This window comes from Eublepharis macularius, chromosome 9 (genome assembly GCF_028583425.1).
Source record: "Eublepharis macularius isolate TG4126 chromosome 9, MPM_Emac_v1.0, whole genome shotgun sequence".
NCBI lineage: Eukaryota > Metazoa > Chordata > Lepidosauria > Squamata > Eublepharidae > Eublepharis > Eublepharis macularius.
The window spans coordinates 94,942,173-94,957,940 of NC_072798.1; the positions used below are offsets into that span (position 1 = coordinate 94,942,173).

A 15,768-nucleotide genomic window follows, 5' to 3' on the forward strand; every position below is an offset into this window, starting at 1 on the left:
ATAAGTATTTTAAATAAGCAAATAAAAGAAAAAGAAATTCCTGGAATGCAGTCTTTAAACTGCCACTGGCTTTCTGGAGTAGAGTAGCACTTCAAATACTAATAATGATTTTTAATTCCACCATAAGATTTGCAGGACAACAGCCCACTTCAGATGCCATTTAGTAGTTCTTCATTAGACAGACTTTTTATATAGAAGGAATGGCAAAAACAACCAGCAGGAGCCATGGAATGTGGATAATAGTGAATGAAATTAAATCTTCATCATAAAAAGTACACATCTGTAATGGGTAGGGAGTCCCAGGTTTTCCTAATTAACTCCTGTAGGGAGAGAGGAAGGATTGAATTTGGGGTTCCTGGAGGGGAAGAAGGGGCTGTAGCTGACCATCCCCTGCAGCCAAGATAGAGGAAGAGACTAGTGCTGTGGTTGTTGTGGATTTTCCAGGCTGTATAGCCGTGGTCTTGGCGTTGTAGCTCCTGACGTTTCGCCAGCAGCTGTGACTGACATGTTCAGAGGTGTAGCACCAAAAGGCAGAGATCTGTCAGTGTCACTGAGAGATCTCTGTCTTTTGACACTGAGAGATCTCTGTCTTTTGGTGCTACACCTCTGAAGATGCCAGTCACAGCTGCTGGCGAAACATCAGGAGCTACAACGCCAAGACCACGGCTATACAGCCCGGAAAACCCACAACAACCATCATTCTCTGGCCGTGAAAGCCTTCGACAAGACTAGTGCTGGGCTGTACATCCATCAGCTGAATTAATCTGAATTCAGCTAAGCTCAGAGGGCACCATATATGTGATGGCTCGCTGCCTTGTGAACACTTTTGTGCTTTGCAAATGCTGCCCTTTTTTCATTTTGTTTCCCCTGTAGGTGGGGGCATGGCAGCCGGTGGCAGGACCGATGGAGCCCTCCCTGATCTCAGACGTTATGTGGTCGCCCGCCCCATTTACAACGAACCCAGCTTCCAAGAGGATAATGAGAGCATTCCGGGGCCGTCCACTACTCTCCGGGAGCGAGCACAGAAAGCTTGCAGGTGACAGACATGATGCTTCCCGTGGGGAAGGGGGAAGGTGGCGTTTGGGGATTGAAAGAATCCTTGATGAGGTGGAGAGGAGCAGAAACATTCACGGGGTCCGTCTCTAGCAATGTACTGTTTTGTCCCTTGGCAGCTGTTCCAAAAGACGAGCCCTTCAGATAACCAAGACCTTCTTCCCCATTCTGGAGTGGCTGCCTAAGTACAGGCTTAAGGAGTGGCTTCTCAGTGATATCATTTCTGGTATCAGCACGGGACTTGTGGCTACTTTGCAAGGTAAGAGGCTTGGATCTTTTTTTAGTGCATTGTTGTTATGAAAGCAATAAAAAAAAAGACTCTGCCGGGGCTGTTGTGACTGCAGCCCCTTGTGAGCAATCGTTAGGGTTGCCAGCCTCCAGCTGATGGCTGGAGATCTCCCAGAATTATAACCGATCTCCAGGTGATAGAGATATAACAACAACAACAACAACATTCGATTTATATAGCGCCCTTCAGGACAACTTAATGCCCAGTCAGAGCGGTTTACAAAGTATGTCATTATTATCCTCATGACAACAATCACCTGTGAGGTGGGTGGGGCTGAGAGAGCTCCAGAGAGCCGTGACTAGCCCAAGGTCATCCAGCTGTCTTCAAGTGGAGGAGTGGGGAGTCAAACCCGGCTCTCCAGATTAGAGTCCCACGCTCTTAACCCCTGAGAAAATGGCTGCCTTGGAAGGTGGACTCTATGTCATTATAGCCCGCTGAAGTCCCTCCCCTCCTCAAACCCGGCCCTCTCCAGGCTCCACCCCCAAATCTCCAGGAATTTCCCAACCAGGAGCTGGCAACCCTCTTCCCCCCTGTGTTGTAAACCTTCCAGTGGTCCTTTGGAAGATCAATAGATCCCTATAGTCATTCGGAAGGAAACAATATATCAATATAGCCATTTCTCTGTCATTCCTTTTAGCAAGACTCAGATCCAGTAGCACCTTAGAGACCAACTAGATTCCCATGGTGTGAGCTTTTGAGAGTCAGTGCGAGGGAGCTCCGACTTTCCAAAGCTCATACCCTGGAAATCTAGTTAGTCTTTAAGGTGCTACTGGACCTTTGCCTTGCTCTGCTACTACAGACCAACACAACTACCCACCTGAAACTATTCCTTTTAGCATCACCCTTAGCTGCATTTTGCACACCATCATCTATAATGTTCAACCAAAATGCATCCAAAGGTTTAGGGGAAGGTTAGCCTGGCTGAATCTGTGGCACTAGAATGTTGCCCAGATTTATTAGATTAGTTTTTTTCCAGGTTTAAGCCTGCAGCTCTAAAGCACAAATTCCATTTGAACCAATGAGTAAGCATGATTAGGATCAGGTTGAATGTTTGACTGCTTACAAAATTGTCATCTACGTCCAGATGGAATTATAGCTCAGTTTTGTTCCTCTAGGCAGCTTAAAATCTCAGACACGGAACAAATAAATGAAGATTTTGTCTCTATGTAGAAAGACAGCTGCATGCCAAACATTAAGGGCAGCTGGATATAGACGTAAATGAACCCATTACAAAATGAGAAATTCTTCGCTATTTCAGGCTTGGCTTATGCATTGCTGGCTGCCGTCCCTGTTGGATATGGCCTCTACTCTGCTTTTTTCCCCATCCTGACATACTTCTTTTTGGGAACGTCAAGACACATCTCAGTTGGTAACTGTATTCTTCCCATTTTTAACATCAGCCTTATTTCAAGATGTTAATATTTATTTTAAATGTCAAGTATCTTTGAAACCTAATGGCTTTTATGTCGGCATATAGTACCTGAATTCTCTATGCAGAGGGATCAGTTTTAGTCATATGTTTCATACCTGTGTTCTCTTCCCTGGCTAATGCTAGAATTCAGCAGTTAGTTACATGACTTCTGGCCCTCTCCTCGGTCAATGAATTAACTCAGGCCCGGACTTATAAGCAGAGTACTCCTAGCTCCAACTGTCTACTGGAGTATATTGTTATGGCTGTACAAACTGGATTGCCCCACAGAAGGGATCCACATACGTGAATCATGAGTCTGTCCCCTTGCCTTCCCAAAATGCTCTGTGAAATGCTGGCCCTAGGGAACTGGGGACCCCCAAGAATATCTTAGGAATTGGATGTCTACAGCGAGGGGAGAAAATTGGCAAAAATTGCCCCCTTCTGCTTGTGGGAATCATATGTGAGATCCTAACAATGGAATCCAGGTAAGAAACATAAGAAACAAGAGCGTAAGCCCTGTTGAACTTACATTGACCAGTGGGATGTATGATACTGAATACCAGTAACTCCTAAGCAGAATTACAGTGGACTATTAGTCCATTGACGTCAATGGGTTTAGAAGGGTGTAATTCTGCTTAGGATGGCACCCATACGTGAGCACTGGGAGTTTTATGCCAGCCTGATAGGGATGTTAGTGGTTTGCCAGCACAGCAAGGGCACGGTGTTGCTTTTCAAGTGACACAATCTTTACAGATTGGTATAAAAAGAACGCATAAAATACACCATTTTATTAGGACAACACTTTATGATAAGTAAAGCAAGCTATAGAAGGTTAACTATGGCAATACAGAACTTAATTGCTGATGTGGTCCCTTTGAATTTAACTAGAGAAAGGTTGTTTTTGATTCTTTCTTTGGATTTTAGTGTTGCATTTATTGTTTTCATGGTGTGATTTTAATATTTATGTCACCACTTTATTGTTAACTGCTTTTGAACATTGAGTATGATATCTATGTATAAAATGTGTGTTTCTTCTGAACAGGCCCTTTTCCTGTGGTCAGTTTGATGGTTGGTTCAGTTGTTCTGAGCATGGCTCCTGATGAAAACTTCCGCGTGGTCAGCAGTAATATAACAGGGCTGAACAAAACAGTTATAGACATCGATGCTAGAGATGCACAGAGAGTGATAATTGCCAGCACCATCACGTTCCTGGTTGGCATTATGCAGGTAATAAAATGGGCAAAAATGGTCTCAAAATAGGTTGCTTTCCTACTTTATTATAGAACTGAAAAAATATAAATCAGCTTGTGTGTTTGTGTTATGTACTGTCAAGTTGCTTCCAACTTATGGCAACCCTATGAATGAAAGACCTCCAAAACGTCCTATCATTAACAGACTTGTTCAGATCTTGTAAACTGGATGGGTTACATATAGGGTTGCTAGGTTTTTTGGCTGCCATTGTAGAAATGTGGAAACCTCTTAAAGAGACTGCATAAACTTTAACATTATGTGGGTAGCTTTTATTAATTGCCTAAACATAAACTCTCAATGGCTGTTCGAGACCACTGGGTCGAAGGAACAGTAACAAAAAAAGAAAGAAAAGGAAAGAGTCCAGCCATCTCACTTTGGGTTTTCTTCGTTTTCTACTGCCTTTAACTTTTCCTAGGATTAATGCAAATGTGGGAAGGTCTGTCAGTTACAGGGGGAAATGTTCTTTTCTTTCTTTTTTTTGTTAGCAGGTTGATTAAAAATCCATGTTAAAAAGACGGGGCCCTTTTAAAAGATCTGTACAACTTGTGGCAAGCCCATCTTCCTAAATATAACTTGTTTCCCTATTTAAGAGAAGTGTTTGTGAAAACACTAAAGTACAGTAGGGAAGAGTCATGGATTTTTTAATTGTTATTTTACAAAATGTGTAGGGCCAGCTAAAACCTTCAACAGACGCAAGTGATAAGATTTCTTATGGACTGTAGCACTTCAGGTTTGAAAGCTTGCATATGTATTGTCCCTTGAATCAAAAACTGGTCACTCATAGAGCAAAATGGTATATCAGAGAGGTGGGTAGGCTGAACCCTTCTTCCTCACATGCTAATTTTCTCTGTATAGAGTTTTTTTTTTTAATTCCTCGGGAGAGCATTAAAAACATGTTTTTCTCCCACTTGATTTTGCTGAATGTCTAACAATGCCACCCTAAGCAGAGCCCGTTGACTTAAACTGACTTAGAAAGGCTTGATTCTGTGAGTTTCTCTACACAAGACTTCTGACATGTGAAGAACATGTGTCAGGAGATGCAATGGTAGCCAGGAGGGGTAATTTAAACAGATGGAGCCGGCGGCAGGGCAAAGGCTTTGCTATACCCTGGAGCTGTGTGAAGGGGCTGTGAGATACCAGAAGGGAAATTTCAGCCCATTATAGCCTCTCCAACTCCAGCCTATTTCCATTCCTCGCTGCCCTCTGGTTGTGATCCCACACAGTTTTAGACGGGAGGGGTGAGATTGACAGAGCCTTCAGGGAGGCGAAGATGAAATTAACAAACCCTCTGAGGAGCGATCTCTGCTGGCTCTGCCTTTTTAAACTGTGTTTCCTGGGTAACATGCATCTCCCTGCATTTGACGAACACGCACCGAGGCATTTTGTGTAGAGAGACTCTGAGATGGTACAGTAAATTGGCTCTAAAGGAATAATAGCATTTACTTTTTCATTGGCCTGCACTAAGGATTTTAAGACCTGATTTTTTAAAATGAATGTAATAATTACTTCCTACATTTTTTAACTGTTGAGAAATTAATCTTGTGTTGTTTTCATTTATTTCCCAGCTAGTGCTTGGAGCTCTTCAGATTGGTTTCATTGTGAGATACTTGGCTGATCCACTAGTTGGAGGTTTTACAACGGCAGCTGCCTTTCAAGTGTTTGTTTCACAGCTGAAAATCGTCTTAAATGTTTCAACTCAAAACTATAATGGAGTTCTTTCCATAATCTACGTAAGTGTGTCTTACTAAAAAGGCCTCCCTTCCGTGGTGTATTGTTACAACCTGTGGGGAGTTGTGGTCAGACAGTGAGACTAGAATGGGAGGGACAAAGGCTGTGCATGGGTGGGGAGATTTGGTATTCCCGCTTCGGATTTACCCGCTTTGGTATTCCCGCTTCAGGTTTCGGGAATCGCTTCGGTATGCTCCGTGAAGATTTGGAGCATACTGAAGCGAGGGAGGGGAGAACTCCCACCACCACCACCACCCTCCCTGAGGCAACCCCTCAACCTCACACACCCCTGGGGAGACCCCTCTACCCCCACCCAACCCTGGGGAGACCCCTCCAACCCCACCCACTTACCTGGTGGCAGGAGGGTTATCAGCTGGGCAGTGGCAGCACAAGGCAGCGCGGCCTGGAGCCAGCCAGCTCCTCTGCCACTGCTGCCCGAGCCTGCGGGGTGGTGGGGAAGGCTGCAGGCGCCACCTCCGGCCCTTCCTGCCCCTCAAATGGCTGCAGCATGCTGGTGCCAAGGTGGCCATTTGAGGGGCAGGAAGGGCTGATTTGCATATGCCACACCCCCTGACATCACCTGGCACGGAAGGCAATCTAAACTCCCCTCTGTCTGGAGATCAGGGGGCGGGGCCACCAGCCATGTGACCATTTTCAAGAGGTGCTGGAACTCCATTCCACCACGTTCCAGCTGAAAAAAAGCCCTGAGTTCATTGAATTTAATAGGGCTTACCGAACACAAACAGCTGTGAATTCTCAAAGAAAAGAAAAGAAAAGCACAACCAGGGCTATGTCGAGGGGAAACGCGCAGGAACGCAGTTCCAGCAGTTCCCCAAAGAGGTCACATGTCAGGTTGCCCCACCCACCTGAATCTCAGCCATTTTGGGCTCGTTTCAGCCTGGATTTGGGCCGAAATGGCCTGGATCGGGCCTCTGACCGGTGGTGGATCACTCTTTTGGGCCTCTTTTCGGCCATTTTCAGCCCCTTTTTGCCATTTTGGGCCCAATTTCAGCCCTGAATGGCCAGGACTGGGTCCAAAACAGCCAGGATAGGTGATGTCAGGGGGTGTGGCATATGCAAATCAGTTATGCTAATGAACCATGCTAATGAGTTCCTCCAGCTCTTTTTCTACGAAATGACCCATGAGCACAACAGTAAATTTGAGTCCATTGGCACCTTAGAGACCAACAAGATTTTCAGATTGTAAGCTTTTGAGAGTCTGACTCTCAAAATTTATTTATTTATTTCATTATATTTCTATTTTCCTCCCCGCCCGGCACCTCTTGAAAATGGTCACATAGCTGGTGGCCCCGCTGCCTGATCTCCAGACAGAGAGGAGCTTAGATTGCCGTCTGCGCCACTGGCACGGAGGGCAATCTAAACTCCCCTCTGTCTGGAGATCAGGGGGTGGGGCCACTGGCCATGTGACTATTTTCACCAAGGGCGATTTAAACTTTTAAAAACTCCCCCCTTGTTCCAGCTGACCCAAAGTGATGTCATTGTGCGATCCTGAGTTCCACCACTGAGTTCCACCACCTCTTTTCCTAGAAAAAAAGTTCTGAATGAACTTAATTTCAAATTTTGTGTGTAGGACTGCAGCGGTAGGCTCCTAAACTGATAGACCTTTTGACTTTGTCTGAAGGTGTTACAATTTTTTGGACCATAGTGTCATTTTCTCTTTTGAACAAAATTATTTTACATTCTCTCTGTTTTCCTCCCTAGACCCTTATTGAAATATTTGAAAACATTGGAACCACCAACATTGCCGATCTCATTGCTGGCTTGTTGACCATTGTTATATGTATGGTAGTCAAGGAAATAAACGATCGGTTCAGACACAAGATACGTGTTCCCATTCCTATAGAAGTGATCGTGGTGAGCAAAGAACAAATACAAGAGGTTGATTGGGCAATGGAACCGTACTGCTTTTCTACATTCAGACAGTTACTTCCTTTGATTTCAGACTATTGTAGCAGCTGGGATTTCATATGGTGTTGACCTGGAGAAAAAATACAATGCAGGCATTGTCAAAAGTATTCCTAGTGGGTAAGTACAGCAAATGTTGTTCAATACACACTAATGTTTTACTATTACTAGCAATTAATGGCAATAATACGGCCACTGAACACATAACATTTTAATATATGGGTGTTGTCAGGGCTTTTTTTCTGGGAAAAGAGGTGGTGGAACTCAGGACCGCACAATGACGTCACTTTGGGTCAGCTGGAACAAGGGGGGGTGTTTTTTAAAGTTTAAATTGCCCTCGGTGAAAATGGCCACCGGCCATGTGAACATTTTCAAGAGGTGCCGGAATGCCGTTCCACCGTGTTCCTGCTGGAAAAAAGCCCTGGGTGTTGCGAAACATGCAGGGGCAGCGCAAGGGTTTTTGGCGCTCACGCCCGGCTGGCCAGGCACCTCCCCCGCGCGTGTGCAAGCGTGCACGCACCGGCCTGCGTGATGACGTCACACATGATGTCATTATGGGAGTGCGTGCGCCGCTGGCGGCCCAATCACTGCGGCGGGCGGCTCTGACGGTGCGCGGGTGGCCTCCGAGCTCTCCCACTTGGTTGCCTGCGCTGCCGCAGATGCCTGCCCGCGGCAGCTGTGCCTGGCTGGGGGAGTGTGCTGGAGGCAACGGCGGCACTAAGTGGGTGGGATAGGAGGCTGCAGCTTTGTGGCACGCGCTCCCACCCCCCGCATATTCTCTGGCGCTCCCTCCGGCACCCCACGCCTGAGGCTACCTCCTACCTGGCCTCAATAGGTGCGCCGGCCCTGGAAACACGTATATGCAATTATTTATGAAAATCAAGTAGTGCTTATTTTACTGCAGTTGGCAGAATACATACAGCAAACTGAATCCCATATTTAAAAACAGTGTACACCTTCTACATGGTAGACACATAGAAGATATATATTGGTTGATATGTTATTTCCTTATGTGTGTTTGTAAAATATAGACTGTCAGAGGGAATAGGAGAGAGAAAGAGAGGGAAGGATTTTCCATTTTAGGGACAGAGGGCAAAGGTCATGTGTTATTGAGTATAGGCATGTAGAATTCTAAATATGTGCACATCATTGTGGAGAGTGGGAGCAGTCGGGTACTATTCCACTTTCTTCTCTATTCATTTAAATCCTGTTAAAACATTTCAGTTTTGGTGCTCCAATTGCTAGCCTTGATCCTCCTGAAATATGAGCTTGTTGTTTTGCATCAACAGGGCAATATTTTCCAGTGTTGGTATGTGCAAACACATACAATAAAAAAATCTGTGTTTCTGGTCGCATGTACCGAAGCAGGAAAATATTCACAAAATATATTCACAAAATGGTGAGTGTGCATATCAAGAGGATCACGCGCAGTGCAATCTCTCTTATGGCTCTCTTGGATTACCAAATTGTAAACATCTGAAGAGGGCTTTAGAGCAAACTGTTTCTCAAGCATGTCCTTTTCATGTTACGGAATCACAGAGTTGGAAGGGGCCATACGGACCTTCTAGTCCAACCCCCTGCCCAATGTGATTGTGTTGCATGGTTTTCACCTGGAAGCAGAAGACCGAATGCTTCCTCCTGCAATGAAGCATTTTACAGAGTGTAGTTAAAGCAGCGCATAGAGGGGCTCGATGAGACTGATTTTCTCCCAAGTTTTTTTCTCTCGCAAAGTGCAGAAATGCTTTAATTTAAAAAGTTAAGCCGAACAAAAAGTGTGTTCTGATTATCTACGTAGTATTTGTAGATCACAGACACACACATCAGTAGAGATGCTTGTTTAACATTTGTAGATTCTTGCCTCCTGAACCTCCGGCTGTCAACATGTTCGGCGATATGATGGCCTCTGCCTTTTCCATTGCTATCGTTGCATATGCAATAGCTGTCTCTGTCGGCAAAGTGTACGCAACCAAATACGACTACGCTATTGACGGAAACCAGGTATGTGGAACCAAAGAGCCTCTTTGAAATAAAGCTAAATATTACTAATTTATCTATGGAGGAAAACGTGTTATTCATTTATCTATGCATAGCAGACATTTTTGTATTTGAAGTTACTTGGATGACATATTGAGAAGAATAAACTTCATGCAATGATGTGCTAATAATAAACAACTTTACAGAGGTGGCTCAGGGCAGAACTAGAAATAACAACACACACACACCCAGCACCACTGCTGAAAATGGCAGTCTTTTGTCCAGTTCCCTTCTTCTCCTCTATAATTTTTATTTATTTATTTACTTATTTAAAGAATTTATATCCTGCCTTTTTCCCTGAGCAGGTCCATAAAATAATAATAATTATTATTATGCTTATATACCACTCTTCTAGACAGATTAGTGCCTCAACCAGAGCAGTGAACAAGATCCTAGAACAAGATCCAGCTGGGGAGCTGGGGCTGCAAGGAGTGGCTTCCCCAAGGCCACCTACTGAGCTCCTGGCAGTAGTGGGATTCGAACCATTAGAGTGCTGATTCACTGCCCAACCACTTAACCACTGTGCACAGCACAGCAGTCACCTTGTTAAGAGAAACTGTACTTAAGCTCAAACACACCATGCAGCAAGAATTGAGGCTGATTCACTGGGGGGGGTGGGGTTGTCTTTGTGCTCCGCAGAATTTTTTATTTTATAGAAATTCCCCAAGGAAATGATAATTACTTGTAATATAGATAAGTTGTATTTTTTTTTTTACAAAAATGAAATTTTTGTTTACACCAGTATCTCATCTTACAGGAGTTTATTGCCTTTGGGGTCAGCAATGTTTTTTCAGGAGCTTTTTCATGCTTCGTTGCTACGACAGCTCTCTCGCGCACAGCAGTCCAGGAAAGCACTGGTGGAAAAACCCAGGTAATTTCCTCCGTTGCGAATTACCGTTAAAGATCATTCTAATCCCTGTAGTACCGTGAAATTCCCCTATTCATGACATTGATAGGTTGCATTTATAAACTCATTGCTTTCCTTGATGCCAGTTTCCTACTTTTCTGTCCTAAAAGGAGGAGAGGCTCTTGTCTTGGAGCTATGCATTATGACTGTACACGGATATACCGAGTAGGAAATCTGATTGTCTAAACCATCTCCTTTTCAGGTTGCTGGCATAATCTCTGCTGGGATTGTACTGATTGCTATTGTTGCCTTGGGCAAGCTGCTTGAACCGTTACAAAAGGTATTTTATGATTGGACTTCTTATTGTTACGCATTTGCAGCTTCGCAGCTTCATATCTTCCAATTAAATTTGAGTTCTGACCCCAATAGTGAAAAAGCTCCCTCGCCCTTTCCTCCAACATCTCTTTTTTTCCCCACGCAAGCGCACGTATATACACAACTCTCATGGGGGGCGTGGCTTCGATTCCCATGGGAATTGAAGCATTTTAGGAGAGCTCTGTCCTCCTTAACCCTCAATCCCCTGTAAAATAAATACTCCTGAACTCAAAAAAATCTTACTCTGATAAAACAAGCCTCTGAGAAAAAGAAGTTACAGTCTAAAATTGTTAAAGACTTAGAGCGCTGTTTTTCTGACACGAGAGACTCCAAGCTGGTGAGGAACAACAGTGATGAACAACATAAAATGGCGGCTGAGAGAACAGAGATCGCTGAGGTGCAGGTAACTCCCTCAGAAATTACTCTTGATCCCCAGTTGCAGTATTTGGAACAAAGATTATTGAATCAAATGGCCAAACTGATAAAACCTCTAGCAACTCATTTATCAGAAATAAGAATAGAACTGAATAAAACAAACCAGAAATCAGAATTGGCTCTAAATTTGTGTCAGGAATCTCAAAGTGATAGAAAAGATCTTCAACACTTGACTGAGTCTCACCAGGAAAGAATTCTCAGTCTTGAGATACACAACTCTCATGAATGCGTACGCTGCTGGTGTCTCCCTAGAGTAACATAGGCCGTTTTCACACTGCTTACCAGCCACGGAACATTACGCCAAGCTCCCGGAACGACAGCGTCTTCCTGGTGCGATTTCGCGCAAGAACGGTTCTTGCGTGAAATCGCACCAGGAAGATGCTGTCATTCCAGGAGCTTGGTGCGATGTTCTGTGGCTGGTAAGCAGTGTGAAAACGGCCCTAGTTAATTATTCTTTTCTCCTTTGCAGTCTGTGTTAGCAGCAGTTGTCATTGCCAACTTGAAGGGGATGTTCATGCAGGTGTTAGATGTCCCCCGTTTGTGGAGGCAGAGCAAAGCAGATGCTGTAAGTCCTTTAATGTTTTGTTTCTAAAATAAGTGTGCTTGGTCTATAAAGCAGATTACAAGGTGGATTACAAAATATAAAAATAAATAAAACAGCAAAGACCTTTAATAAACAATGCAGTAGGTCTAGGATTACGGAATTGGAAAATAATGCAAGAAAACGAAGGTGGAGGAGGAGTTAGGAGTGTTAGTCTGTAGTTGCAAAATAGTAAATCCTGTAATGATTTTAAGTGTGTGTGTGTCTTTAAATGCTTGGTGAGGTACAGATGAAGAATGGGAGTGAAAGAGACGTATGAGTGAGTGATATGATTGGTTGATGGCTGAGAGTGGGCGGAGCAAACTGCAGTTTTTGGTTACTGAGTGGAGAGAAAAGATTCAATCTGGGCAAAGATTGTAACCTGTGTGCAGCCTGAGAGTATATTTCTGAGAGAAATGCCATAGAGTTCACCCTTCCAAGGCAGCCATTTTCTCCAGGGGAACTGATCTCTGTTGCCTAGAGAACAGTTGTAATTCAGGGAGATCTCCAGCTACCACCTGGAGGCTGGCAACCCCAGCACGTTATTAAAAGGGAAATTTAAATTACTTATTTTGGAATATAATTCCTGGTGGCAGCAATCTACCCAGTAGGTGTAAGAAAAGGGTTAAACTAAAAATCGAACTTAAAAAGAAAGGGGCTTGTAACAAGATGCATCTGACGAAGAGAGCTGTGGTTCTTGAAAGCTTATGGTACAATAAAGTTGATTAGTCTTAAAGGTGCTACTGGACTCTTTATTATTTTGTCTAAGGTATGGCATACCATAATGCAGAAAGTAGGTTACAAATGTCCAGCTATTCTAAAGAGGAAACTTTTCACCTGACATGCTAGCTTTCTGTGAGTCTCAACATGAGACCTCTTGCCTAAGGATGCTCAAGTGTAGGAAGATGCAATGTTAGCCTGGAAGTGTAGTTTTAAAAGACAGCGCCAAAGGCTCTGTCAATTTCACCTCTCTCGACTAGCGGGAGAGCGCTCCTTAAAGGGTTTGTTAATTTCATCTTTGCCTCCCAGAAGGGGAGATGAAATTGACAGAGTCTTCGGGGAGGCAAAGATGAAATTAGCAAACCCTTTAAGGAGCGATCTCGCCGGCTAGTCTAGAGAGGTAAAATTAACAGAGCCTTTGGCTCTGTCTTTTTAAACTACACTTCCTGACTAACATTAGCCATTTCCACATACGTTGAATAATGCACTTTCAATGCACTTTAGCAATCCTTTGGAAGTGGATTTTTTGTTCCACACATGGAAAAGCAGTTCCAAATGTTCACTAAAGAGTATTGAAAGTGGATTATCCAACATGTGTGAAAGCAGCCATTGTGTCTGTCTATACTTGAGTGTCCTTGTATAAGAGGTCTCACCTAGAGAGAGTCTGTGTGAAAGATGTTTTGGGGGGGGCGGGGTATGGAAGAGGTTTCTACCATGTACAGGTCTCCAGTCTGAAGTGGTACAGTCCAGTCACAGATTTACGATGTCCATGAAAGTTAAGCGTTCTACTGCAGTGCTTATGCAGGGGACCGAGCTTTTTCTTGCATTTCCCCCCAGCTGATCTGGGTCTTCACCTGCATCGCATCCATCATTCTGGGACTTGATTTGGGACTCCTCGCTGGTCTGGTGTTCGCACTGCTGACGGTTGTGCTGAGAGTTCAGTTGTAAGTACCTTTTAAATAAAACTGCTTCAGAAACTCTGCTGTATGCCATCACATTCCAGTTGAGCTCCTCCACCTCTCCAAACTCCACTCTTTTGGGGCAATGCCCTCAAATCTCTAGGAATTTCCCAACCCAAAAGAGAGGATAAGCCTGTTTACCAATTACAGAGCATTCTGGGTAGTGCACACTTCCAGTATGCACGGCTAGATTCTTCCCAAACAAAATGTCTGAAAAGGGTCTCCTGTTTTCCCGTGTCGAGGGGCTGTTTTTATGGGACAGTATTCAAACATGAAAATCCTGACCTGAAGTGGTCCAGATCAGGCTTCTGCTGCATTTGTAAACTGGTCTATAAATGTTCAAGGAACCCCCAGATGTGTATGTAGTTGTGCTGGGTCCTGGGCATAGAAGGGCGGATGTTATAAGTTTTAATTCTAAAGCTTTTGGGGTGTCCTCATACATGGCTGGTGGTGCGCAAAAAACTAGGATTCCGCATAACAATATTTAAAGGATGTCGTCTGTTCAAATTAATCTATTTCCATTTTATCAAACTGGATCCTGCTATTAGGTGATTGAAATTTCACTAATGTTTGCTTGCAATGCAGTTAATCTGCAGTTATCTAACATTTATTTGTGTGTGCGTTTTTTTCCCTAGTCCATCCTGGGGTACCCTTGGCAATGTTCCTGGCACAGATATATATAAAAAGGTCACCAGATACAAAAACGTAAGACTTTCCAATAAGATATATGTCATAAAAAAGTTTTGAAGTCTTTATTTTAAGGCTTGGTGGAAGTTTGCAATACAAAATGACTCTCAGCTTCTTAAAAATAGAGAAGTGGGGCAAATCACAAATACTCACCAGGGATTTATTGCTGGATGAAGCATGTCAGGCCACACAGTCTTTCTGTGATCTATAGTTTCTGACAGCAGAATCTATATGGTTAGCGATAGTTAATTCATTTTTATATATGTTTAATACATCAGTAAAGGCAGGGCTTTTTTTCTGGGGAAAGAGGTGATGGAACTCAGTGGGTTGCCCTCGGAGAAAATGGTCACATGGCTGGTGACCCCGCCCCCTGATCTCCAGACAGGGAGATCTGTCTGGAGATCAGGGTGCGGGGTCACCAGCCATGTGACCATTTTCAAGAGGTTCCAGAACTCCGTTCCACTGCGTTCCAGCAGAAAAAAAGCCCTGAGTAAAGGAATGCTGATAGGGTAGCCATCTCTGGCTTGGGAGGTTCCTGGAGATTTGTGGTTGGACAACTAAGGAGGTCACCCTCCCAGGGAATACAGATCACAATCAATTGACCAGTAATGGTTCTATTTACAAGTGCCAAAAGTGCTATAGTGCTTACAGTGTTATAAATAGTAATAAATAGATCATACAATAAATATACAGTCAATAAATAAATCAATTCAAGCTCATCACTTCCTTAAAAATACACAGACAATCAGTAGTATAGTTCATAAGTACTCATAATTTCCTGGAAAGTGCTGTTGCATGGATTATAGATCCAGAGGAGTTAGCCGTGTTAGTCTGTAGTAGCAAAATAGTAAAGAGTCCAGTAGCACCTTTAAGACTAACCAACTTTACTGTAGCGTAAGCTTTCAAGAACCACAGTTCTCTTCGTCATTTGCCTTTGACGAAGAGAACTGTGGTTCTCGAAAGCTTATGCTACAGTAAAGTTGGTTAGTCTTAAAGATGCTACTGGACTCTTTACTATGTTGCATGGATTTAAATCCATCCTCTCAAATCCTCATCTGATACTTTGTTTCTCTTGCAGGTTCAGTCTACCCTACAGGACAGTAATAGTCTCTCTATGATGAAAATATCAGTGTAATCATTCATGCCTTTTTATACGTCGTGGGGCTGGCAGTCTGTTGGGCGGAGCTAACTCCAGCGGTGCCCCATGGGTTGATTTGCAATCTGTAAAGAAATAAAGAGATTCTGATTACATTGATATTTTCATCATAGAAAGACTATTACTTACCTAGGACCTGTAGGCGTCCTCTGGTGGACTCTTTTTCACTGAACCTGCTAGAGAAACAAAGTATCAGACGAGGATTTGAGAGGATGGATTTAACATAATGATTATAGAGTGTTCCATATTTAATAAGTTGAGGGCTAGCTTAATTACCCCGCTACTTCAAAATATGGAACTACTTAATATGAGAACCC

General features: G+C 43.6%; 1 protein-coding gene across 1 annotated transcript in view; it reads left to right on the forward strand.

The window, feature by feature from the left end:
* Positions 1-881: 881 nt before the first annotated feature.
* SLC26A4 (solute carrier family 26 member 4) overlaps positions 882-15,768 on the forward strand; it is a 29,804-nt gene continuing 14,917 nt past the window's right edge. The window contains exons 1-13 of the mRNA XM_054988595.1: positions 882-1,036; positions 1,173-1,312; positions 2,601-2,711; positions 3,796-3,980; positions 5,570-5,734; positions 7,455-7,607; positions 7,696-7,778; positions 9,509-9,656; positions 10,450-10,563; positions 10,802-10,879; positions 11,819-11,914; positions 13,487-13,593; positions 14,244-14,313. Of these exons, the coding sequence (XP_054844570.1) occupies positions 882-1,036; positions 1,173-1,312; positions 2,601-2,711; positions 3,796-3,980; positions 5,570-5,734; positions 7,455-7,607; positions 7,696-7,778; positions 9,509-9,656; positions 10,450-10,563; positions 10,802-10,879; positions 11,819-11,914; positions 13,487-13,593; positions 14,244-14,313 (1,605 nt within the window). The remainder of the gene's footprint in view (positions 1,037-1,172; positions 1,313-2,600; positions 2,712-3,795; positions 3,981-5,569; positions 5,735-7,454; positions 7,608-7,695; positions 7,779-9,508; positions 9,657-10,449; positions 10,564-10,801; positions 10,880-11,818; positions 11,915-13,486; positions 13,594-14,243; positions 14,314-15,768) is intronic.